We start from the raw sequence: 26,746 nt of genomic DNA, 5'->3' as shown, positions 1-26,746 counted from the left end.
GTTTTGTTTGTTTTTCTTCTTCATTGTTCTGTTCTGTTCATGGTGCCAAAAGGAAACGCAGACCTCGTCATTGTTGCTGCGATCTTAAACGTTTGCTTCCAAGAGTAGCTGACAAACATCTGGAGAGACTTCTATATTATTGTTGAGATTTCTGCCGTGTGTGTATTACTTGGAACACTGACATTGGCGTATAGTAATATTATTACTGGTTTAATATAATTAAAAAGAGTTGCGTACCTATGAATCACTAGCGCCACTCGCAGCAACCCCTGGAAGCAAACTTGTGGATACAGAAGCAGCGGGACGGAATTCTTGCGGCGCGGTGCTAAGGTTTGCCTCTCCTTTCGACACCGTGGTCGTTTGTTCGTTGTTTTATTTCTCCTCGTTCTCCACTTTGTTTAACCACGAACGAACGCGAACTTGCTCTCTGCTCCTTCCGCGGATAACCGATTCTAACACGACCGACAACAAGAAACAACAGAAAAGAGAGAAATTAACAGACGTGTTGATTTGCTGTAACCACAACGATAATAACACAGTGATTGCTGGTACGTCCTTGCGCCATCGTTTTGTTCGTTGTACATTATTATATTCTTTTGCGTGTTTCTTCAGACTCGAGCTCCCTTTCTTTCTCTTCTCCCTTTTGCCTAACACGCCCCTTCGGTTGTACTTCTGCCTCGCTCGTCGTCCGTTACTTTCCATCCCTTTGGAAAACTTTGTCTAACATTGCCTCTCGTAACTTGTCAAACCAACTAGGAATTTTCAATTTTTATAAAAATGAAATAAATTATAATAGATGAAGGGAAAGGATACAAGATCATAAAAATCGCAAAGTAAAAGACACATTGTCTTCTCCGCGTATAAAATCTGAAAATTTGTCTATGGTTTTTTTTTAGTTACGAGATGAATCACGGTATCATCGCGTATAGTTTCACACAGAGATTTTGTTCACCCTTGATCAGAGTTTCATACAAAAATGCAGAGCCTGGCAGGATACAACATCGCTGCGAATGACGACGTAGAGGGCGTCTAATAAACATTCCTCAGTAATACAAACATGACTATTGAACAATCAAAAAAAAAAAAAAATAATAAAAAATCCGTCGTACTCGATACCAATTAATCGTCAGGTGATAACAACGAATCTGACACGGTTTCCTCTACCTTTCAGGGTACAGCAGGATTAGACGGCATGAAGGTGAGCAATCCTCGGGGCGACCCGTTTAATCATACCTTATATTTATGAATTTCGGATCGGCCATATTTCTACGCTCCACCCGTTGAGCTAGCACTTCGGGGGTAGATTAGAAACTGGCTGAGAGTTTCACGGTATTATTGCCGCGACCGATACTAACCCTGGCGAACGGTGCTCGGTCGAACTGGCTTAAAACGAGTTCAACATTGATCGAAAATCGTTTAAAAATTAGATCAAATGCCGCTGGTCATTTAGTAGAGCGCTCAATAATTTGTTAATTTACTATCCTGTCTCCCTCAAATATTGCACTATATTATACCTGTAAAATATGGTTCCGCGTTTAGGTAGTTTCATGTTACTGTGCTCGACCATGAACTGTTTGTCAGAGCTAGTATAATATGCAGTGCAGTATTCGTTATGATCATTTGTATTTGCAGGGTGCACAAGGGGAACCCGGCGCGAAGGGTGAAGTAGGGGAGTCTGGACTACCCGTGAGTGTTCTACGCTGTTAAAAAATTATACGTAATCGTTTCGAAGAATAAATTGACGGTTTATTTGGTACACTTTTATTTATTGTCAATTTAAATTTAAAAATTGGAGTAGCTTGAAGTAGCCGTTAATTTACTTTGCGAAGCAATTATAATTGCTGATATATAAAATAAATATATATAATTATATAATATGCTGCATAAGTAAAGAGAACGAGCATATTGCATTTTTATTACTACGATCGTATTCCAAATAAATTGTTAACACTCGGACGGCGGGGCTCTGGTGCATTTATAGCCAGACGATAAATATCGTCAAAATTTCCTCATGATTTATTAAGGTTTATAAATGGATTGAAGGAGCGCATTGAAAAATAGAGTTGAAGAAACGCTAAATAACCCCCGGAATGATATTCCGCGACTTTGCCTCGATATTTCAATTGGCGGATAACTCTGCTCGATTGTCCGAACGAAAATCGTGAAAAGGATACGCCGATATATTTAATTTTTACCATATTGAAATTCATAAAATTTGTAACAAACTGATATAGCCCGGGCATTCGTGCGTTGTCGTACTTTTAGCACGGTGTCAGACAATTCTCGTTCGCGCTGCAACCAGAACTCCGTTGAATATAAATTCTTTTTCCAATTCGCGTCGGTAGTACAGTAACGGAACCATGCTCGTCGTCGCTGCAACGAAAATTCCACCGAGCACAAATCGAATCACCATCGCTTCAAATGTATCGATATTTTTTAGGGACAAGCTTCTACGCGCGTTCTGCCGGCGAAAACAATGTAGAAAAATTTCAGCCGGACAATGTTCCTCAATTGCTTCGAAAATCCAATACGCTCAAGTTAAAGCGAACGCTATCGAAGCTCGCGGTAAACATTTATAAACGCGGTTTCGGGAACTAGTTTGTAATCAACGGAACTGTTAATTGTGCGTGCGAACAGGCGAACGGGTTACCCAAAGCGTTATTGCACCAGACACTAAATAGGAAATTAATTAAATTTGGAAATCTTATAATGCTCGACTACTAGAGGCTGTCATGGATAAAATTTCAATTCGTGCGAATTTTATAGCAAATTTGGTATTGCTATACCGTGGAATATCTCGTGAAATTTTTTAAATTGTAGGCAATAGTTTGACTTATTATATCATTCTTGTCGATTAATTTTTCAATTGCTAAATTCGCGTTAAAATGAATTCGAAGCATCGCCACGAATTCAGTCATTTTCCAGCGAGCTATCGATCGGGATTTTCCGATACGATCTCGAATTTTTCTTCCAACCAAAATGAGTCTATCACGAAATATGCTCTCCCAGCTTTAATTCGGGCTCTCGCAAGTTCGTAGTCATCCACGAGAATGTGTTCTAAAATCGATTCAAAAGTTTCGAACATTTCTCATTAGCATAGAACCATTTTTCTGCGAGTTAGTGATCGTAATTTTGCCATTTTGTCATATGATCGCATAACTTCTCTTTAAGTAAAATGAACTTATTATTAAGTGCGATCTTGCAGTTTCGATTTGACCCGTCAAAACTTTGAGAATATTAAAAACGAGTGAAAGTTTGATAGGAGTGGAAAAGAATAAAAATTTGACACAGATAAAATAGAATAAAAATTCGGAAACCATAAAAGAATTCGCGCTAAAATCGATTAACAGCAAAAGAAAAGATCTGCCAAATTTAGTTCGCCATTTGCTACCTTCTTTCAAAATGTCTCACCAGTAAAAATAATGGCTCTATTTTTAATTATTGAGGTCTAGAAAAGATTCCGCGAGGATCGACAGTCAACGTGTTCACCCTTCCACCATCGAGCGTTCGATTTCTGGGAAAAAAAAATTTGAGATAGAGAGAGCGCACCGAATCGATGTGAAAACCAAGGGAAACAGTCTCCTACATTAGAATCGAGTTGTAGACGTGACCGAAAGTTTGCTCGCGACGATATTTCATGGCAGCCTTTAACGTCGAATGTTCTCTCGCAAATCGACGTCTACGGGTAGAACTTCGAGGCGTCTCCGATCGTTAAGGATTTGCGTAGAAAACGATATTCCGTTCGGCTCGGATTCGATTATACTGCTGTCGAGATGCCAACGATGTATTCTGTTTGTCCCCAGGGTACTGATGGAATTCCTGGCAAGGAGGTATAGTGGCATTCGATTATCGCTCGTCCCTCGGTGTGACTGCGACACACAGTCTAACCAACCCGGGGTAACGAGGATACATCTGCCTGATCTACCCCGGGAACTGCTCCGAAATTCATCTCTTTACTTCTTTCGCATGAAACGGAGGGATGGGGAAAACCTGTGTTACCGCGTAACCTCGCTCCCTCTGCTCGCACACCCCGGGACACTATCTAAACTTTACCGTAGAGTTCGATGTCCCTATTAACACTCGGACAGCGGGTGCGGGTCCGTCACGACCCGGACTATATACGGACGATAGATTCGGAGAGAAAGGGATTGGTAAAATGCACTCTGGTTGCAGATCTCTTCGAAACGTTCACGAAAGACACACACGAGATCGGAACAATTTGTGCGAAGGGAACGACTGCGAAGATAAAGGCCCCGTTGCGATACGAGTTGCGGAAATATTAACTCCCTGCTAACAGATCGAAAAGTAGAAGTCCTGCGAAATGATAAACGATTACTTAATTTATACCGAATTGATAAGTAATTTCTAAACAGCCGATACTTAAATCGTATTAATTAATAAGTGACTGATACTTAAAAAATTCCTAAATAATTGATACTTAAATAGTAAATACTTGATAAATAATTGATACTTAAAACGTAAATAATTTATAAATAATTGATATTTAAATAGTAAATAATGAATGAATAACTGACAAATGATTGATAAATATACCGAATCATACCTAGCCACATTTTTGCCAAGAATGTCCGCCGTTCGAGTGTTAAAACTGTGACTTGCCAAAGGGTTTCGATGATTAACACTCTGCTCGATGTCCTTGCAGTTTATATAAACGCATTCGATCCGACGCACGCGGACGCGTTGGTTCAGGCGGTTTTTCTCAATTCTGGCTATTTTGTTATCGTTCCTGGAGGGTTCTGCAAAATTTTTCCATTTCTGTCAAATTGAGAACTAAATAATTATCCAGCCACGATCCTAAACGTCTGTAAAAAAAGAAAAACACAGTAAAAGTCAGTATTGTCGAGCGATGTTCTCCGATTGTTAAGAATTTGCTTAGAAAACGATACTTCGTTCGGCTCGAATTCGATTATACAGCTGTGGAGATGCCAAAACGATATATTCTGTTTGTCCCCAGGGTACGGCTGGAATTCCTGGCAAGGAGGTATAGTGGTATTCGATTATCGCTCGTTCCTTGGCGTGACTGTAACCCGGGGTAACGAGGATACATCTGCCTGATCTACCCCGGGAACTCTGCGCCGAAATTCATCTCTTTACTTCTTTCGCATGAAACCGAGGGGAACGGAACTCTATACCGCCTCCCTCTCCTCCTGCTCACGCCCGGGACACTGTCTAAACTATTCTCGTAAAGTTCGATGTCTCTGTTAACACTCGGACGGCGGGCCTCGGGTCCGTTTCGACCCGAAGAGCACGGTAGCGGACGATAAATTAACGCTTCACCACGACCGGTCAACTCGGCTTTAATTTACAATATTTATTTTATTTATCGCGGGAGTTTCTAAATATTTAAAAAATTATATAATAATACCTTAATAATAAAAGAATTAGAAAATGCACTCGAATTGCGTATAGAAAATTGAAAAGATTTGTTAAATGATGTAACGAATAAGACTTAATCACGGGGAAAAAATACTCGAACGCGGAATAGTTACTTCATTAAACAGTAACATATTAATAATAAATATTAATAATCGTTCGTAGAGATTTACAGTAAGATTTACAATAGCTTGCAAACGATTGAAACGAGAGGAAAGAAAGAAATTGGTAAAATGCAGTCTGATTGAGAAAAACTGTCTCTCGACTGTTCCGACATTGATTTATAAATCATTGTTTAAACTGATTGCAGCTGCGAGATCAGTTGCAGAAACAAAAACGATCCCTCGCGCAAACGACGGATGCATGGATGCATCTTTTCGGTTGTTTTCCATAGTCTGCCACTTTTTCGTCGATCAGAATAATAGAAGCCAGTCGTTAAATGTGAAAATACCTCGCTTGCTTCCAAGCGGTTTCTGATGTCTTAACAATAGTTGCTGGTCCAGCAGATTGATAAATAATTCGTCCGCCGTTCGAGTGTTGAAACGTACTTACAAAGGGACTTCGATTCGGTGCACGCAGACACAATGGATTCAGTGGTTTTTCTCAATTCCGGTTATTTTATTAGTGTTTTTTTGGTCAACCCTCTATGGTGATAATAATTCTTTTGACAATTCATCACGATGATTAGTATTATTTCATTTCTTAATTTTCTTCTATTTTTACTTCCATCATAATTTAGTTTTTTCAGTTTTTATTTTTATTCTTTTATTCTTTTCTTCTTTCCAATATGCTATTTAGACGACGTACTACCATAATTATTATAAAATAAGGACCTTCCTCTGCTGATTAAAATAAATTATTATTACTCGAATTTCCTGTACAGGCACGATTGAAAAAAAATTAATATTAAAATGGAAGTTATATTAAAAAAGAACAATCGAAAAGCAAAATAGCTCAAATTGAGAAGAGCCACCAAAATAAATAATTATCCAGACATGATTTTCGAGATCTGTGAAAAACAGTCGTTTGCAACTGATAATGGTTTAACTGTGCCATAACTGTATACGATCTTAAAAAAGCATAGTACAAGGTCCTTCGATATTGAAAAAGCCCCAAGCTATAATCCTTTCGTTCCACAAATTGCTATGCTCTCGACCATCAAGGATTACGCTAATAATAGGGACCTCGATGATATTTTTATTATTACCACTATTTGATATAATTTTTTTAATACTGATACATACACGTACGTGAAAATAAACTGAGAACGTGATGTACTAATTTTCGACTTATTAAAATGATCAGGGAAACAAATAAAATTATACTTGGCTCGTGTAGAAATTGATAGAGAAAATATCGATTTTCTACAAAAATCAGCGGTTTAAATATAGCACTGTTGAGAACATTATTTAATTGATTATTGCACAGACAACTTTTAAGCTCGTCGAGCGCACATTATACCGAAATGACGTGAATGTATTTTGAGCCGTGATCAATATAGCCCTAAGAGGGTCACCGTCAATTTGGTAATTCCAATAATCGATAGGCCAAGATGCTGGTGTTAGTCGAAATTCGATTTCACCGCTATCGGTCACGTGATCGGCATAATTTCCAGGATACCCCTTCAATTCGTATATCTTAATGAATACAGCTCCGAGATATATGATTGCGAAAGGAATAAATTGCATTTCGATATTTGCAACGCGATCAAAGTGCATCGAAACTCGCCTTTCAAACAACTCGAACGAACCGGATATAGCCTCGTTGAATTTTCGTTGGAATTTACTTAATATAAATCGATCATGCTCGAGCGTAATTTTAACGTCAAATGTCGTATTCGAATATCCGAGTAAAGCAGATCGCGTAAAATTATTTATTAAGAGACCAAAGAATTTTCGTCAGTTTCAAATACGTCTTTATAATCATTTTGCATTCATAGATATATTAAAAAATTCATGCTTAACATGAAAATAAATTGTAATCCTATAAATGCTTTTATTACAGTAGAAATGGGTAGATCGAACACGAAACAGTAGATGCACTTTAAAAAATTATAAAACACTGTATACATATTTCCTGCATTAACGCAGACAATTTTCATTCTCCAGAGAAATCCGCGGGTTAATTACACGTGTCAGTCGTTGCAGACAGCATTTCTGCACGCGTAATTCTTGAGTTAGTACCACTTCCCTCGAACCACATAAAACCGAATCGAACGACCTCGTACTAAAAATGAAACAGTTTCACTTAACGAAACAGATAAAAACACGCATAATTTCCAATCGTTACGAGGAACACAGAGACACCACGATCATTAAATACCAAACGAACAAACGGGCTCTAACATCCGCTAATCACTCTCTGCTCCAATATAACCGACCGATTTTAGTCTAATTACCTTACACCGTTCGACGCGTCGATGATCGTAGCGACGTATGTACATTGAGATGGTCAGGGCCTGAAATCCGGCCAGGATTTTGCATTCTACGATCAGAAATGCATCGAACACCGTGCATGTAGAAAAAGAAGCGAAGAACCAGAATAAATTATTTGGCCTACCAATTCTAGGGACAGAAGGGAGACAAAGGTGATATAGGACTACCTGTAAGTATTGACGTAATTCGACTATTAATTTAACATAATTGGGCAAGCAAATTACGATTCCGATCAGGCTGGTTTATTGTGGATATTAATACGGATTCGCTCGGACGTGTTTCACGACGAAATGAAACTGTTGTACCATCGACGTTGCGCCACCATGATTCTCATTTCTCATTATCGTTGATCGCCTCGGTTGTCGTCGCCGCGATCGTTACCGTCGCCGTACTATTGCGTCCAAGGCTGCCGTGACAAACGAATCACCGCCGTTCGAAACACGCATTGTTTTAAAAAAAAAATACGCTATGCTAATTTTCACAATTCGCTACACGGCTTCGTGCGTGATCGCTGTTCGGCGAGGGACGACGAAATACAACCAATCGAACGGAGAGCGGAAAAATTGGTTCGGACAAGTCCGATCGTTTTATCTAATCGGCGCGTTGTTTCGGTGACCTGATAGAGTAGTTTCTGCAATAATCGACGACGTAATCGGCGTGTCCGAATCAGCTTTGCCGCGCATACTTCCGACAATCTACAGTGGTTCCAGAAAATCTCTCCGCGCGGAATCTCGTTTCTTCGGCGGATCGTTGATATCGAAATCATTATAGTTGCGTTAACACGAATTGTACAACGATCGATTCGTACCCATTTTGTAGCTCGTGGCTTCTATTTTTCATGTGCATAGTTCATTTTCTTCCAGCATGATTGTACACGTTATGGGGAAGGGAGGAAACTGAGGACAACTGAGGTTTACCGGAGAATCGAAGAGATGCAAATTGAAACGTCTCTAAAAACGTCGACGAATTTTTTCCAGGAAGGCATCTATCATGGATTCGAAGCTCGAAACTTCCTCTTTGCAATGGCATCTTGAAAGTTGACGTACTATTTTTTTTAGCCGATTTATGGAACAGAAACGGGGAACAAGTTCGGTCGCGCGAAGCCATCGCGTATCTTGCGAAGTACGACTCACGTTCGAAGCTCGATAAAGTGGCTAAGAAAAATCGTGCGACAAAGTTTGAGGGGTCGCTGGAAAGGGGAGACGTCAATCTTTAAATCTACGTTAGAAACAGCCGCCGAAAAAATTTCTGACGCGTACAGGAACGTATCAATTCGTAACATTTGAACGATACATAACAAAAGCAGAAGCTTCGAGCTTTAAAACGAGTCTGGGTTAATTGTCGTACAATACTATTTGACAAAATTATAACGGTTCAAATGCGAATTAGTTTATCGAAGAGCGGAACGACTGTACCAACGCCATAATCTCGCACCCTCGTTCTCAATTTTTCCATGTTGACTTCGCCGTTCGTTTCGATCCATCTAGATCCGTATGCTGCCACCAGCGTGTAAACTCGTCGACTCGCCATACTTTCGTTACGATCGGGACCGTGTGACACTCGTCGGATCAATGTTAGCTTAGAAGTCTCTGAAAGTGATGGCCGAGGGAAATTTCATGTAGAATTTCGGCCAAGACTTGAAAGCCGAACTTTAGGACGAACTTAGGCGGCTATTTCACAGCAATTGTCGAGTAGTAGAGCAAAAGATTCCTCAACGCCTCTGTTAGACGTTCATGCTCAATTGCGGACTCTGCACAGTCCGATACTGTATAGTGCATAGAGAGAATCTTTCTTCTGCCTGGCCTTTTTTGCACGTTTGCACAGACACTCGCTGACTACGTCATTTCCATGAAAAAGCATTCTTGTGTCTGAACATAGGGAGCGGAGGGAAAGCGCGGCAAGAAGGGCGAGAAAGGCGACACGGGAGAACAAGGTGTACCGGGACTCGATGCGCCCTGTCCAACAGGTCCCGACGGGTTGCCGTTACCTGGATGCGGATCAAGACCATCTCAGGTAATCCAATCTTTTTCTCTGTCCATTCCTTTTCGTTCGGATCTCTAGCTCTTTTCTTCGTGGAAACCAGTATTAGATTAATACAGAGACGATGCCGCGTTTCTTCTCGTTCGTGTCCTAACCTTTTTTTTCCTTCGGTGTAACCGGTATTAAATTAATACAGAAACGATACCGTCGAGATCTGTCCATCTTCTTTGAGAGACCAATGCTAAGTTTCATATCTACGGTCGCGTTCGTCGACACCTTTTAAAACGCCTTCTGAAAAACTGAATCGAATAACTCGAACTTCATTTAAATATTAAAGGTATCGAGAGTTCACCGTACAATGAGTAAAACACATAGTGACTAAAATTACATCTTATCGTAACTTTGTGTAATATCGTTTTAAAAGGTGTGCGCGAACACCTTTCGCACGGACTGTGCCCGATTATCGGGTTACCAGCCAGAGACTGCACCGGTGAACAACCGTGAACGTTGACGAACGGTTGTAAGCGTTGTAAACGTTGTAAATGTTGTAAGATCAAGGTAGATCGCTCGGATTCTCGCCTATGATTAGCAGACCATCATCACCTCGGTGTCAGCCATCGACGGCCCCGAACCAGCTGAAACGGATTACGAGGAACCTGAAGAGGAGGACGACGAATATTCGGATCCGAACGGAAATCTAGCCGAGCAATAAATTGCTCATTGTGCGCTGCCCTAATCACCATCAACTACTACCACCACTACCACCACTACCACCAAATACACCACCAATAAAAATTACCACCACCGTCATCGCCCCTCATCACTCGTCTCACCCTGCTCTCCTAAACTAACGTGGTCCTGGTAATTGCAAGCCCCGTAGTTACGCTAACTTTTTATGCATGATACTAGTCGGCGATGCAACGCACCGACCCTCTAATACAGAACATCCTTTTCTGGGCATGGCCTTTCGTAGAATCTATCTATAAATTCAGTAGAAACACATTCTGTTGCTTACGGAATTTTAAACGAGATTCTACACATAGAGTTCCTTCGTGTCTCCGATTTCTCCGTTTAGATCTACTTTTATTTTTATTTATTTCTAAAGTTGCACCAACCCTTTCCCTTTCTACAAAGATCTGTCCAAAGACGTAAGTTGAACGATGTTCCACCGTCGTTAATAAAACCTCTATTCCTGAATAGAATGCACGACCCATCGCGTTGCTCATAGAATGATTTAACACTCGAAACAACGCTAATCTCCGGTGCATGAATTCTTGACTACATACCCGTCCGATTGCTCCACGCACGATTACACAATTGTCGAGCTAGCCGACTGTTCGATGAACAATGAGATGCCAACACGGAACTGAGTTTCGATCATAAGGAACAGCGGTTTACGCGCGAACGCGTTTGAACGTTCACGTTTACATTGCACCTGTACGTTCCGGCGCTATGAATTCTTCCTACTTCTTTGATCGTATCACACAACAGGGCCTGAAATTGTTAAACAGAGCTATAATTACGATTTCGATGCAAATACGAACAGACTGCATTTCTTCTTTGAAAACTATATTTCTATTTTATTTTTCATCAAGATCTGTAGACTATTCGAAACGATTATTCGAAGGAATATTGTTCTATCGTACCTATTTAAATACTAACGATTGTTCAAGGTACCGTTTCAAGCCCTGAATCATGCGAATCTTCTAGGCCTGCTTGAACAGACAATTCTAGAAATGAACGATTCCAATCCAAGCCCCTGATACGACCGTTTCATGATATTTACAGGGAGGAAACAATATTCTTCGGGAATGGCTGGAGGAGGAGGAGGCGGAACAAGGGCAGTAACACAATGAAGTACAGAAGCACACATTTCCAGGGACCTCTGTGTATATTTCATCGTGAAAATACTCATCATCCCCCATTCGACGTACTGAACAAGTTGTTTAGGAAAGAAAAGAAAAAACGAACGAACGAACAAAACGAACAAACAAACAGAAATGAGATGTATATGTATATTTTACGTATACATATTTTTTTGCATATAACTACCTGTATGCCAAACTAATCATCTTGCCATCGAGTGTTGTAAATAAGTGTACTTACAGTGATTAGCGTCCGCAGATAGTGCGTGTACATAAATATTTAGAGAGCTTATTACCGCGGGACGCGGTTAGAACAATACCAACATTACAATTACACCGGCGACGAGGTGTCGACGCATAATTTTATGAATTACCTTGTCCTCGACGTCGTGAAATTAACGAACAATCAATCGCACAACGCGTCGCGCGCGACGACAAAGAGGATGATAGGTAAAAAAAATTGATTCGTCGGCCCGGCCGACGATTATGCGAGAGAGCATCCTATGTATAAATAACAGTAACGAGATCATCGTTGGCGCGATCAGATAGATGCATCGCGGCGCGAGAATTCGACGAATGAAAAGGGGATGGATAAATGAGCGGACATTCAAGTAACAATGAAATTCCAAACCGTCGTAATATAGCTTTCTTAAAAGTATCTACCGTCGTACGCTATATCGTTCTTGAGATATCAACCGTCATCGTAATACAGTTCTTTCTTAGATATCAATAAATTACTAAAAGAGAAGGGGGGAGTTATGTATAGACAAGAAAAGAAACTGAAGCACACACCGCCAGAACTGATGATTGATCCGTTTGCATAGGCCCGTCGATTTATACCGTTTCGTTGATAAAGTATCGTTCCGTTTTAATTTATATTCAGGTAAACGTTTAATCAAGCGTTAAGTTACTCTGTTAATTTATTTCCTATTCAAATACAACCAAACGAGCTTTTAAGAAGCACAAATGCTATTTACATATTCATACATGATCGTATTAATTATCGACCGTTCTACATATCATTATGATTTTAAGAGATTGGAAAAAAGGGATACCGATTCGATATCGCATTGTTTATTTTTTTTTGGGGAGGTCCAATTCTGCATTTTATTCGAGGACTTTTCAAGCGACACACGTTTCGAATTGTTCGGTGACTTTCTGTCATGATTACAGCGTAGTTAATTTCGTTACAGTGGAAGAACAGTTGAAAGAACTTACTTTCCTACTACGTGTTAGTTTCGCGAACAATGCATATACGCGTACCTGTGTAATTTTGTTGCCTTCGGTGTGTCAGATAAGGTGCATATTTTTGCACGATCGCAAAGGCTAATTTTTATACGATTATCAGTTAATAAAGCATATCGTTACGTAAGTTTCCTTTAGACTTAGAGTTACATTAGCTGTAAAGCGACAGAATAATGTGTACACATTGTCAATATTACCAGGTATTGTAAAATAAAATATAAGTGTATATCCGGAATAGTTCTACCCATTTCATAGATCCTGTAAAATAAAACCTGCATTGAATTTGTCCTTCCATATAACAAGAATCAGCCAAGGTAAGGTATTGACTTATCCAACAGTAGTAAAGCTTTCATAATTTCAAAAGACTACAATCTCTAGTTAAAAATTATTTAATTACATCCCTAATAATATAATGTAATTGAGAATTCTACTAATCAGTTATTCACAAACCAATGTTCAAATAAAATTAACAATGCCTGTAAAGTTAAATTAAATATATTAGACATTAGGACATCAAAATTGTATATTACTATAACAAACTGTTATATTTTATTACCATCAGTGTATAATATAAAAAAAGTAAGAGACATGTAAATTAAAACCTTACTATAAATGCAGCTTAAGCAATTTATACTTCTTGAAGTATGACCGCACTTCATCCGCAGGATAAGGTTTTACCGCTAAACATGTTGGTATATTTTCAGGTTGCTCTATCCACAATTTATGTTGAATGCCGTTACTATTCAGTACAGTGGCTAAAGCATTTAAACTGGCCTCATCTGGCACCTAGTATTTGAATATTGTGTATAATATACTGTTTTAAAGAAAACTGCTTCCGCTAATTCTGCACTGAAAGAATGGAGAATTATGTGCACAAAAACCTTATACTTACTTCGAGTACAGCTTTGTGCATATTGTCTAAATCATCAAGGTATTCTTGTGTACAATCATCAGAATAAAACAGATGTGTAACAGCAGTGCAAGCATGACACGCTTGAGCAATAACTGCACCAATAGGCCACTTTAATGTTTTTAAAAGGTCTCCACGTACCAACACATATTGGACTATTGTATCAGACATTCTAAGAATAATAAACACTTTGGTATTCAAACTTTTTAAAAACTCCTCTTTTTAGTTCTAAATGCTTATGGAACTAAGTTAAATTCATATTTGACTTCTAGTAACCTCAAAATATAATCGATATGTTTTACATTGAATTCTTACCTTTTCCGAATATACAAAACTAATACTGTAGTAATTATCTTCCTAAAACGTGTTTCAGGCTAACCAACGTATTATAATAAATCTTGAAAATCTACTTATCAGTTCCTTACTGGCATAAATCAGTTACATGTGATGTATGCAGTTCAATTCACTAACGATGAAATACATATATAATACAATGTATGTCCTATATGATTTTCGGTAAATACTCATTAAAGTAGTTTACTAACAAAAGTGTATACCTAATTCTTCAAATTAAATGCTGATTAATAATATTCAATTTATATTTTATCGTCGCATTTCTAAGTATCCATAAATAAAAGAGTAATTATTAAAAACGGTTGCACGATATCTGCGCTATTATTTTCTATTATTCCAAAATGAAAGATCAATGATTCCCCAATAGAGATGCGCGTAAATAAGATAAAAAAGAGCGCAACGACGACATACTGTGCAACGAACAAAAACAATTGTCATCAATAATGGTTTAGCCGCTGCTATTAGCGGACTTAAATTGTTAATAATTTAGAAACGAAACTTACATTGCACGTTCTCTATTCTTGATTTTCTTTTGAATCGTCCTTTCAATTTTTTTCCACCTGTTGCCGGATACGTGTCCAATAGTGTTGAAGGAATATTGTTTCTGCCAAGTACTCAAAGTAACAGTAACTGAAAAGTGATTTAACTATTTAAATAAAGGAAAGTTAATCTACGATTTGAATACAATTTTATATTTAAAACGGCAATATTCAACAATATTTCAAGCATTTTACACAAGCACGATTACCTTCAATTCCAAAATAGGAGGCACTATAGTGTCCAGATGGCGCTAGCTATTCGCTTTCCGTTGTAATTGTGAATCAAGATCAAGTCCCTGTCGCTTCGGAACCGGTAGCCGGTTAGACATTCTTTTGACAGCGTGCAGATACGTACGGTGCTCGTCTACGTTCTAGATTTTTCCACATAAAGGAGAAGGTATGATTCCATTTAATTACCATAACGTTCGCATTAACACCGTCGTTCTATTCATTTCGAACTAACATATCTATTCGTTTCGTTTCAAAAACACCAAATTCGAGATTTGGTCAATCGCGAAGCTTTATTGCAATAAGTAACGCAATATGTAATCGGTTATCGAGAAGCATGATGAATGATTATCTTAGTAGAGTTAGACGTTAATCATTGTTACGTAATTCAAGTATTTTACATTATCTTTTCGTTTCGGATTAGTTCTAACTCGAAAATTACCTACTTTTTCCAAGAACTGTTGTACGAAGGTCAAGTTCGTAATTGTGAAACTTCCATCACGCCATTGCTGTGCACGAATTCCGTTTGTATTATTCAGAAATGTGCTGTGTAATGCAACGAAATCGCAATGATTTCAAAGCTTCGTGAATTTTACTAATAAGGTAATTAATATTATCGCCGCCATACGTTTCACACGTATTTCTGAATATAAATTCTTACTTTGACTAGTTCTCTGTTCAAACTTTCGAACCCGTTGTAATTACCTAGCGTTTCGTAATTTTCGTCCTTGGTTATGTTCTTAATTGCAAATTGTGTATAAGGCTTTGATTGTACATTTATCTCGTGGCTTCGCATTTGCATTATCGTGACCGATATCGCGGAATACGTTTTCTGTATTAGGTAATCCATATTTATTGAACGAAGGAATAAAGAATCTGTGCGCGGTTTAGATATGCATACGTACATACATACATACGTACGTACGTTATGAAACAAAAATATTGACACAAGAACTGTCGTAAAATTGCGTGTGATTCTAGGAATAGATAGGATCGATTATTTCAAAACTACAGCTAAAAGTCTATGAATTAAATACATGATAAGCTGTGAACACTAACAAATTCCACACGTTACAGAGAACGGAAAATATACATTCTTTCTAATATAAAACATCGAACACTTTCACTTTAAATTGTTCTGTCACTTCAGGTAGTTAAAGCATTAAATTGTTCTGTCACTTCAGGTAATAAAATGACCTCTTTGTGACCTACACGGTTTGATTGTACTTTGCAATTCATTGGTATTATGCATGCTTAACATTATTTCTGTGTGCATATTTACTTGACCAACTAATTTAATTTATAGTATGAGAAATTTTCTCCTGATATTTTTTAAAGTAATCATTACAAATTCATTGTATTTTGTCAGCATCTATACCAAATAGACCAGTCAAATTTTTAGATAAATTAATCACTTTAGAAAGAAGATAATAAAATTAGAACATACCATACAATTGAAACAAAGGAAAAATGACGAATGTTTGGCTTATACATATGTATATTTGCAAGTACGCGATAAATGTTACAAATAAAATAGACAATCAATTAAAGTATAAGGATATTTATGAATATCACGTTTTTTGCTCACCTTAATCTCGGAAACACTTGTTCGTATTAGGTTATGTTTTCCTTGAAATGAGAATGCAGTTCTATGAAATTTTGTCTTGTTAAACAAAGTATGCTATACGTTCTAAAAAAAGCGAAATGTATATACGTATGCATGTATAAACAAATTAAACTTTTAAATAAACTTTTAATTTAAATTTTTAAATAAATCTTTTTTGATTGCAGAAATTAACCATGCCAGTCCCTGCTATTCAGAAACCAGCACCAGCCTTCCACGGCACTGCTGTTGTTAATGGAGAGTTCAAAGAGATTTCTCTCTCCGACTACAGAGGAAAATATGTTGTACTCTTCTTCTACCCATTAGATTTGTAAGTATTGTCTATTGTAAAACTGTAGATACAATATTATTTGTTTCACTGATGTTGTAACTAATCATTTTTTCTTTTCAGTACTTTTGTCTGCCCGACTGAAATCATTGCTTTCTCTGACCGATCTGATGAATTCAATGCAATTGGCTGCAAACTGATTGCAGCATCGACCGATTCTCACTTCAGTCATTTAGCGTGGGTGAACACACCACGTAAACAAGGTGGTCTGGGTGAAATGAAAATTCCCCTGCTCGCTGATAAGAGCTCTAAAATTGCACGTGACTATGGCGTGCTTGATGAGGAATCTGGTATTCCATTCCGCGGTCTTTTTATCATCGACGATCAGCAAAACTTACGTCAAGTTACAATCAACGATCTGCCAGTCGGCCGGTAAGATAAATCACAAAGCCCGATGTTACGATATGATATTATTCCGATGCTCACTAGATACAATTTCTTATAGATCCGTTGATGAAACCTTGCGCTTGGTTCAAGCATTTCAATATACCGATAAACATGGCGAAGTATGTCCAGCCGGCTGGAAACCAGGAAAGAAAACAATGAAACCTGATGTCGAGGGTTCCAAAGAATATTTCCGAAGCTCGTAAATCTAACGAAAAAAGGTTTACCTAATACTTTTTAAAATTTTTTTTTCCGTTTTGTTTTGTTTAAAATAAAAGACAATTCCATTATTAATTACACGTAGTGCTAAAATATTTAAATTAGTTTAGTAAAAAATATCGTCTACTTAACTTTTTTACAATAAACGAATGTGTTTATATAATTTTGGTGCTCGTACAAGTTATTCACGTACACCAATCAGGTCGTATACATTGTTCTTTACCTATAATAAGCGTTTAAAGAACATGATCCTCGATTACTGATCCAACATTAAATTGAAAAATCGGAAAGCGGACTCGATTTTGCAACGCCATCTTTACAGTTACCGTGCATATCAATCAAAATAAAATCGCGATTATTTCATCCGCAACGCTACATCTATACCAACTAAAAATGTTTCACAACTATTATGTGTTCACTGTATTCGCGAGATTGGGAGAAGATAAAAGAAGAGCATGCGATTCATATTTCGGTGTAACGTTGATTCTGGAATTCGAAATAAACGAAAGTAGGAAAGAAGAAACAACAGTGGGAAAGAAGAAGAAGCAGCAGCGAAGGAAAACTGAAAGAATAAAATATTAAACACTCCTATGGCTATTTCGCAATGAAAATAAATTATTACAATACACAATGATTTTTAAATCACAAATTCGTCGAAGAATTGTTACATTGGAAATATTCTACTGATGAGTATACTATCTCCACCTGTTTTATAATTGCAATCCTGTCTCAAGTCAAGGATACTTTTTCTATCATCAATTCAAGAACCTTTTTCTCCCGACCACTCTACTGCGAATGCACGTCTACACGAATGAGAAACCGAGGCCGTCCCGCTTTATTCTGCTTGCCGTTTCACTCATTCCGCGCATCCATACACCTGCGCGATATTTGAAACACGCGATGCGATATCCAATGTTTATATAATACCCAGTGCAATATAAATTACACGTATCACCACTTTTCTATTAAGGGGTACTTTAAATTGCTGTAAATTATTTAATAAATGAATTAGCAGTGAACACTACGTAATAACAGATATATAAATCACTAGGATGATCACTGGTATTCACAGGATAGACCAAGGGTCAGCCGTAATTTATGGAAAGTCCACCCTGGGTTAGAGCACTTTACAAAACGTACCTATGACGAGCACGCCATGATACGCGACTATTTCCACCGGCAAGTACGCACTGACTGAACAATAATAACCGAAAGGTGACCCCCACCACTGATTTCTACGTTGCGGATTAGTAACTCGAACGTCCTCCAGTAATAAACTTCTTATTACAACCATAAACACCAACCCCTGATTTCGACCTATTATTGTCGCGAGTGGCAATTGTCGGTCGACTTTTGTACGTGCGGCTATGGAATCATCTTAGACACAGTTTTGAAATTTTTGTGCATTCGTGGAGTGAATTATCAGTGATTAATTAAGTGGTAATTGTTTGGTGATAGTGTTATGAAAAGGAACTCTGCCTTACTCATACCTGAGTATGGTCATCGGCGTGGGAACAGGTGAACATGGTATAAAGGTCAGTGCTCCTACAATTTACTATTAATAATGATATTCTTTACGATTTTTAAAAAACATGTCCTTCCTTTCTTTAATGCGATTATTTATTAATATTAAATTATGTCGGTAACGTTGAACGTGACACGAAAAGATAAGGGGATTCTAGAGATCCCTAAACTGAGATAGGAAACCCCACAAGATGCAATGGCTGTGCGAACCCCATGCCTCTGATCCCTTAAGCACTCCTAGTAGAAATGAAGTATATAAAATATTCGATTCGAGCTAGATTTACGTACTATCGGTAACACTGAGCATGGCAGTAAAATTGTAAGGGATTTTAGTACTCCGAGACAGAAGAGTCTATAAAATGCGATGTCTGGGTTTTAATTGTATATATTTATAATAACTGTATTGTTAACAATTGCTTCGTATTACCGACAGTATAAAAAGAGCTTTATATTCGAGCGTACCCTATAAGAAAACAACGGACAACTAGTGAACTACTTGGGAAAAAGAATTGTACTATAGTACGGATATTATTTCATAGGGAGGGAATTTAATTTATAACGAGGAGTTATTTATTCATTTATTTATCTATACCACAGGCACAGATAAGAAAACTATTCGTATAAAACACAGGATAAGACATTAGAGGTAATCTTGTAACGAGCTTGTGACTAATTATAAATAATTAACGATTAAATTCAGAAATAGTGTCTCGAACATTTTATAAATTCTCATTGAAGATTAGCGAAGATTAATTTTTAGTAATGGTATTTGCATCTATCCGTATGTTCGGCGAAGTGTATATGTTCGGCCGAGGAATTAATTTGCAGTGCGAAACCTTCGTCTGCATAGAAAAAGAGAAACGTTCGTTACGAGGTTCCTTAGAAAACTCGCCGGGCACACTTAACACACTGCCGAAGGACAAGGGCAAACAAAACGAAGGGTCGTTGCCGGTATTATCGCTGTTTGATTAAACGAGATTAATGCCCCCGGGGGTTGTTTCAAGTGGCGTGCAAAAACTAAAAGTAAGCTCGTGTCGCGTGTGTCGAACTCTGCCCCCTTTCTCTCTCCTCCCCCGGTGTCCCCCTATTTTAACTTTCCCATCCGGGTTTCGTTTCACCCCCGTACCCACGGGTCGCCCGTCGGCCCGAGCGACCCTCTTCGACGTGTTTTCAAAACCCCGTGCAACCTCTTTTCGAGAGCGAAAAACCCTTCGATTGCATTAAGCGGATTTCATTCGATCGTGGACCGGCCGAGCAAACAAATCGGTTCGACGAACGCGTTTCGTTTCGTTTCGCGGACGATTGTCTGCCGGTGCGTATTGTGCCGCGGTGCCGCCCAGAGAATAGAGAGCTACCTTTCCAAAAGTTTTGATTTATAACGATCGGCCGGCGTCGAACCGCATCATGAGATCCATTTCTCTTTTCTCGTCCCGGCGATGTTTATCCATTCTGTCGCAAGAAATATTTTAAACATCTAATCAATATTTTATCTGTATAAATTCTTCGGTCCACAATATGTTATTGTTTTATAGTAAAATCGAATAGTATAATTCGCTGATTATAATAACTTATAATATAGTATAATCGATATTTTTTAAATTCAACTTATCGAATTAAATTTCGTTTAATATCCGGGAGTTTAAAATGGAATTCAGTAGAGCAAATTTAGGTTAATAAAACCAAAGGGTCGAAAAAACCGCTGGCCCAGAATAAATGTGGGAGACAAATTTGAGGCTTTTAGAATACGAAGAAAAGCACGGGCAAGAGTTACTGTCACGGAGGAAGGTCGCGGCGATAATCTGCACAATATATCGTGTTATTGTCCGAAGATACGGACGCGCGCAGCATCTTTTCGAACGTTCGGGGCCTAGGTGCGTGGTGTTGCGAGTGCTTCCGGCTTTATGAGCGCAGGTAGAAAGTGTGGTCGATCCTGACGAAGGCAACGAAAAACACGACCGCCCATTGTGCGAGATTTGATGACCCTGCGAGCCCGGCGTCGAGCTCATAAATTGGTAAAGGATCTACTACCTTTGATCGGGTACGATGAAATAAGGACGGGAACTATCACCCGAGCCGGGCCTGCTGCACAAGCCATGTTCGTGATTTTTCATAATACGGTCTCGCCTCTTTTTAGTCGCATCCGAAATAGTCGCATTGTGCCGCGTTTGACTTGCAGTTCGCCGTGCGAACGGGGTGCATAAAAAACGGATTGGCACGTTCTATACTTACGGACGGTGCCGGTTGAGTTATTCGATTAATTATTAATGAACTGCACGAATGTTTGTGTATTTTTATTTACGAAAAGCATTTTCTTAAAATTGTATGACAGAAAATACCGTCGCTTATAAAGAGTGGTAAAAATCATTTTTGCACATTAGACCGCAACGATAGTTTTAGACTTCGTAAGGATTCTTTTTTTGCAGTCACTGTATATGCATAATTACGTTGATAGACGGTTAATCGAATACTTTTTGCCGGGGGGGCTGTATTCGCAGTTACTGTTCCGTCTCGAGTTGTTGAATATTCGGGCCGAGGATGATAGAAGAGGCCGGCTCTCCTGAATAAACCATCGAAAGACAACTTTGAAATTGTCCGAACAAAGGTGGTCCGAATTGCGCTAGTTTGTCAAGTGACTCGGATCGACCGTCGTTGACGGAATACAGCTGATTTATGTGCACCGGGCCGTAGCTTGGTGATTCCGTGTAGCGAATCGAATAAAATAGCGGAGCGATTCCCCCTTCAGGCTCGATTTTTATCCGATCTTACATTTTAATTGATATGTCAACGAAACCGAGCGGAAACGGAACGGTGGGACCACGGCAAATAAATTGTAACGTTTGTCAGTCCCGATCCGAACCTTCGCCGATCTTCAATAACAGCAGAGAACGACGGACTATCATTCTACAATATTTATATTCGAATCTATACCATAAAGCAAATTTTTAAAAATACCGTACATTATATCATCAAATGTTTCCCCTTGTATTTTACGGAGTTCATCGGTTTCAGCAGCGAAACGGCTCAATCGCGACGGCGTTTCCCGTGATTAATCGAACGACCCCGTCGAATTCACAGACGGTTTCTCGCGGTTCCGTCCTAATGCGAGGAGTCGGCGAAAAATTCGCGTATCCGTAGGATCGGTCCTCGGCGACCGGTTAAAATCGATCTTGATACCGCGCGGTGCCCCGGCACAGGTGCGGCGGGCGGAATGAACAGCCGAATGCTCGCCACCGACAAATTTCAGCCGGTCGATTATATTTATCGCTTGATTCCGGCCGGCAGATTACATTATTTCGATGTTTAAAGCGTTACGCGGGTCCCCCGTCCACGCGTGTTTCACGGGCGAAGATAGGAGTTTCGATGGCGGGTGGCGGGCCACGACAAAATATTCAGCCGGGTTCCCGGGATCTCCGCAGCTAAACGGACTCAAATAAAGCAATCTCCACGATCAGACAACGACCACGCGGCGGCGTTTGTCTTTCATCCTCCATTTTGCCTCGGCCCGTTCCCACTTGCTCCTCTACCTACGGAGCAACCCCCAACCCCTTCTCACGATTTTGATGACAGTGGCCACTGCTCGCTGTTTGCGGATCCAGATTCCTCTTCTTTGTCATAGGGAGCGGGGGGGGGGGGGGGGGGGGGGAGAACCTTTTGACAAAGTGGAGGCGGTAGTCGTTCGAGGAATTAATTGCGTTCGACGATATTTACGTTCTTTATAGTCTTGTCCCGGGACTCTACACCGGATCAGACCGATTCGTTATCTATTTCGTGGCGTAGATAGATGTCGCGCGATCTCTATCGAATCTTTTAAGATTCTCCGTGGACTAGCTCCGGCTGGAACGGTAGTCCTGGGAACAGGAAGATCGGGGTTAGGTTAGTTTAGACAGGCGTGATAATCTGGAATCTTCGATTGTGTTGTACCGAACTGCATGGCTTATTGAATTCGGTTTTAATTTTGTTACAAGTATTTAATAATTATTTAATCAGTTGAAAGAACAGATAAAATTAGTATATGTAGTACGGAAATAAATATAGCGAATAAAGTATGACTGCAAGATTAATATAGAAGGAATACTGTAGCTGACACGCCTTTCTATTATTCACACCATATTTTCAATTCAAATATCACCATTTTGAATTTTGAAGAGGGGTGGATTTTCGCATAGTGTGGGTTAAAATTACACGGAGATCGTAACAGTTGAGCATATAAATGGCCGAGGAAATATTCGGACAGGGTTCGGGGGGCTGACAAAAAAATAAAAGAGTGACCTACCGAATTGCTTGTAATTGTTGAAAATACAAACCGCGGTTTGTGTACCCTCCCTATTGTTCGCTGTGCAATCGAATCGAATTGTTCCCTTCTGTAACCCTGGAAGAAGATTTTGCAGTTTCCGTGCAACCGTGAAAGTTGCCCGAAGTTTACCGTATCCATTATAACTATGATCGGAATGGGCGGAGCTGTTTTCTCTTCTTTTTACCTTCGTCGCGCCAACGATTATTGATATTCAAAAATCAAACAGAGAGTGTCTGCACCTCTGTGTCCACGCGGATATACCACTTCAAGAATTATATTTGCGGTATTGTTTTATCATTGTTCATATCGTGAGTTAATTTTTAGGGAATTATTTTCATAAAGTGACGTAATAAAATAAAATTTTCTATATCGTTTTATAGCAACGACGAAGTATCGATTAGGATATATCTGTGAACGGTTTGTCTAAAACTGTCTAACAGAAGCATCGATCGTCAGGAGCCATGAAAGAAAAAAAAACTCAGAAGTCATCACGACTGATTTGGTGCTTCTGCCGTTGGGTAGTGCTGCATCGAGTTCGGACCGGGCGACTATTAATTAAATAAGGAAGGTTCGACGAAATGCCAATATCAAAGATAAAGGTGAAAAAGATGAAGAGAAGGAGAGCGAAAGAAGAGTCATCGTCGGGCGAAGGACGCAGCTAGTTCTCAAATTGCAATGAAACCGGGCACCGACGCGTCGCATGGGTTTCGTATGACAACCAGACCACCGATGATGATGCTGTTTTCCCTTCGTCCCAAATTATACTTTGTCTCGTACTACGAATTCGATATCAGCAATTGCAAAAAGGCCCCGCGAACGGTTCCGTAACGCGGCGGATCGCTGAAAAGGAAAACATTCGAAAATCGGGATGCAACAGGTTCTCGCGATTTCCCTGGACAGATATCCACCTCGGATCGTTCTCGATTATCACCTAATAATTACGAACGGTCGTTTCAAGTATATAAAATAATTTTATTATTTAACACATGGCGCTTCGGCTCCGACGGGGAGCGCATTAATAAATTATAGGTACATGACTTGGTTCGAGTTCCCATTACGACGTTACATTACGCTCTAAACCTTACACGCCTAAACTCCGCTATATTACAAAATGTACATTGTCTCGGTTATTTACAAAATCGTATAAATAGTTGTAACACTACGATAAACAAGTTGCAGTTACGCTAGAACCGGGGATAACGACGAGCCTCGTGAAAATGCTTGCGAATATTTACAGAGGAGAGACTTCGATACGATGAAAGGGATTTTTATGGATCACAAAACTCTCGCGATCGATCACGCTTCGATCATTCTCTTGCATCTCTACGTTCAATGATTACGTCAATTTCCTATCTACTCGAACTACGCTGCGGCGAGCGACGGCTAGTTCTGCTTCGATTGAATCAAACAGGAGACACAAACGAGAAGATGCATTTACATAGCAAAACGCCACGCAAGTCACAATTTTGAAAAATTTAAATTAATAAATTAAAGAAGTTCGTATAAAAATCTCTGACAAAAACAATTTTATGCTACAGTAGAACCTCGATTAACCAAACTCTAGAAGGACTATGCATTGATAATTTGTCGGAAATGAAAAGAAATTAACTATGTATTTTTCATGTAGGTAATCGAAGTTCTATTGTAACAGGAATCGTAAAAGAAAAATTCCAGAACTAGTCATTATGACTAGTGTGGTAGTTCTAGTGTTAAGGGATGATGTTTCAGAAGTGAAACTATGTGACATATGCGTTCATCCAGATCGCCCTAGTGTCGTCACACTGCATTGACATTCGTCTTGGAACAGCTAAGCCAGTCGCACCGTAAGCCACACCAAAGGAACCTCTCTTCTGCAAGATCTGTTCAGGAGCCTCTCTTCAGCAAGATCTGGTCAGGACCCTCTCTTCAGCAAGAAGAGAACTTTTTTCAAAGCTCATTGCAAGAGATCATACAGCGCAGTGATGTAAGACTGCGCCATCTGAAGCGTCTCGTACTTGGACAACTGCCTGTCGTTCCCCAAAGACGGCAGATACGCCCTGAGCCTGTCGAAGGCCTTGTTCAGGTTCTGCATCCGCCTGCGTTCCCTGGCGTTGGCGGCCAGCCTGCGTTTCCTGACGACGGTGGAGCTGACGTACTTGCCGCGTCTCCGGACTACGTCCCTGCCGCCGTCGTTCTCGTCCGATCTGGCGTGATCGGGTCCGTCGCTCATCTCGACGTCGTCCTCGCTGTCGGCGTCGACGATCCTGTCGCTGCTGGAGTTGCTGACGACGCTGTCGCGCCGCGACTGGGCCTTGTCGAGGTCCGGGTCGGCTTCGGGGTCGAGGGTGCCGTCGGTGTCCGCGTCCATGCTGTTGCCACCTTCGGCCAGGTCGATGCCAACGGTCTGGGCCGGTTGCTGGGCCCCGACGGCGGCGAGACTCCTCTTGGCGTACCGTTTGCCGAGCTCGTCGACGGAGCCTAGGAGCCGGTAGGTGACAGGAGCGGTGACGGTGTCGGGTTCGGACGATATCGACAGAGTCGTGGCTGGGCTGACGGATCGCAGGCTGGCCGTCGGGCTAGGCGTGTGCCAGCCGTCGCTGCAGTTGCTGTCGTAGACGATGCACTGCGGCACGGTGAACGTGCTCACCGGCGGCAGATTCGCTTTGCCCTTCGGATAGGTGTAGTTAGGCAGGTCCAGGTAGGTGCAGGAGACCACCTCCTCCTCCCTAGGCGGGAACATGTATCCGTAACGAAACATCTCCTGCAGTTCCATGCCGCGGAGCCTCCCCACCTCCGGTGCCACTCAATTTCCACTTGTAACTGATTACACGATTTTTTGGGGCCTCGGTTCGCTGGCCACGTGATCCGGAGAGAGAGACTTTATCCTCGCGCCGTGTCCTTCGGGATCGGAAACGTGGGGACCGATCTGGCTGTGCGAGCTTCTTCGGACAAGGGGGTACACACGCGCAAGGATCGACCGTCGGGGTGGTTCTGAAGTAGAGTGGTAGAACGCCGGCCGATTTATGCGTTTTCGGAGCGAGGCGCTCTCGTGCAGCACGTGCCGCACGACCAATCGCTGGACGGGCCTTCGCCCCACCATGTCGCCGGGACGGACCGGCTAACCAAGCTCGACTAAACGCGCGGCTAGCGCAACAGGTGACCCGGCGCCTCCAATCTACACAATCGGCCGTATAGAACCGCACAGTCATTACCGGCGCGGCGGTACCGCTCGTAATTATCCCCGCAGACTAACTACGTTCCGGGGAGAGAACGCCGCACTTGAGCGGGAAAACCGTTTCGCGCGGGCAACTTGACGAGGAGGGTCACCGTCGAGGAGTCTCGTCGACTAGGGATCACCGGTTGGTCAATGGATCGACTGGGTGAAATTTTATTGCCGTCAAATTTTTGAACAATTTTGGGTGGAAATTGGTCAACTTCGACGGA

At 40.4% G+C, this 26,746-nt stretch overlaps 4 protein-coding genes across 7 annotated transcripts in view; 2 read left to right on the top strand and 2 right to left on the bottom strand.

The window, feature by feature from the left end:
- LOC144469972 (uncharacterized) overlaps positions 1 to 12,632 on the top strand; it is a 169,971-nt gene extending 157,339 nt beyond the window's left edge. The window contains exons 13-19 of the mRNA XM_078180724.1: positions 1,172 to 1,198; positions 1,633 to 1,686; positions 3,804 to 3,830; positions 4,976 to 5,002; positions 7,963 to 7,998; positions 9,708 to 9,842; positions 11,598 to 12,632. Of these exons, the coding sequence (XP_078036850.1) occupies positions 1,172 to 1,198; positions 1,633 to 1,686; positions 3,804 to 3,830; positions 4,976 to 5,002; positions 7,963 to 7,998; positions 9,708 to 9,842; positions 11,598 to 11,657 (366 nt within the window). The 3' untranslated portion in view covers positions 11,658 to 12,632. The remainder of the gene's footprint in view (positions 1 to 1,171; positions 1,199 to 1,632; positions 1,687 to 3,803; positions 3,831 to 4,975; positions 5,003 to 7,962; positions 7,999 to 9,707; positions 9,843 to 11,597) is intronic.
- Positions 12,633 to 13,456: 824 nt separating this feature from the next.
- On the bottom strand, positions 13,457 to 15,036 carry LOC144470380 (putative peptidyl-tRNA hydrolase PTRHD1). 4 transcript variants are annotated; one of them, XM_078181431.1, is made up of 4 exons: positions 14,932 to 15,036; positions 14,687 to 14,813; positions 13,812 to 14,001; positions 13,457 to 13,705 (listed from the first exon to the last, which is right to left on the bottom strand). In XM_078181431.1, the coding sequence occupies exons 3-4, from the start codon at positions 13,998 to 14,000 to the stop codon at positions 13,526 to 13,528; spliced, it is 369 nt and encodes a 122-aa protein (XP_078037557.1). In that variant the 5' UTR covers position 14,001; positions 14,687 to 14,813; positions 14,932 to 15,036; the 3' UTR covers positions 13,457 to 13,525. The 4 variants fall into 4 exon arrangements, with proteins under 4 accessions (XP_078037557.1, XP_078037560.1, XP_078037558.1 ...); XM_078181434.1 differs by lacking the exons at positions 14,687 to 14,813; positions 14,932 to 15,036 and adding exons at positions 14,145 to 14,295; positions 14,387 to 14,622; XM_078181432.1 differs by lacking the exon at positions 14,932 to 15,036 and having other exon boundaries at positions 14,687 to 14,829.
- On the top strand, positions 14,990 to 17,549 carry Prx2 (Peroxiredoxin 2). The gene is made up of 4 exons (XM_078181430.1): positions 14,990 to 15,119; positions 16,742 to 16,884; positions 16,966 to 17,274; positions 17,348 to 17,549. Exons 2-4 carry the CDS (start codon positions 16,751 to 16,753, stop codon positions 17,490 to 17,492), a joined length of 588 nt encoding a protein of 195 aa, XP_078037556.1. The 5' UTR covers positions 14,990 to 15,119; positions 16,742 to 16,750; the 3' UTR covers positions 17,493 to 17,549.
- Positions 17,550 to 25,256: 7,707 nt separating this feature from the next.
- Ato (atonal) lies at positions 25,257 to 26,075 on the bottom strand. Its single transcript, XM_078181039.1, has one exon. The coding sequence runs from the start codon at positions 26,073 to 26,075 to the stop codon at positions 25,257 to 25,259; it is 819 nt and encodes a 272-aa protein (XP_078037165.1).
- Between the last annotated feature and the right edge of the window lie 671 nt (positions 26,076 to 26,746).

Source organism: Augochlora pura, chromosome 5, assembly GCF_028453695.1.
Source record: "Augochlora pura isolate Apur16 chromosome 5, APUR_v2.2.1, whole genome shotgun sequence".
Lineage (NCBI taxonomy): Eukaryota > Metazoa > Arthropoda > Insecta > Hymenoptera > Halictidae > Augochlora > Augochlora pura.
Note: the sequence above shows the minus strand (reverse complement) of the source record. Positions and strands in the feature narration are given on the sequence as shown.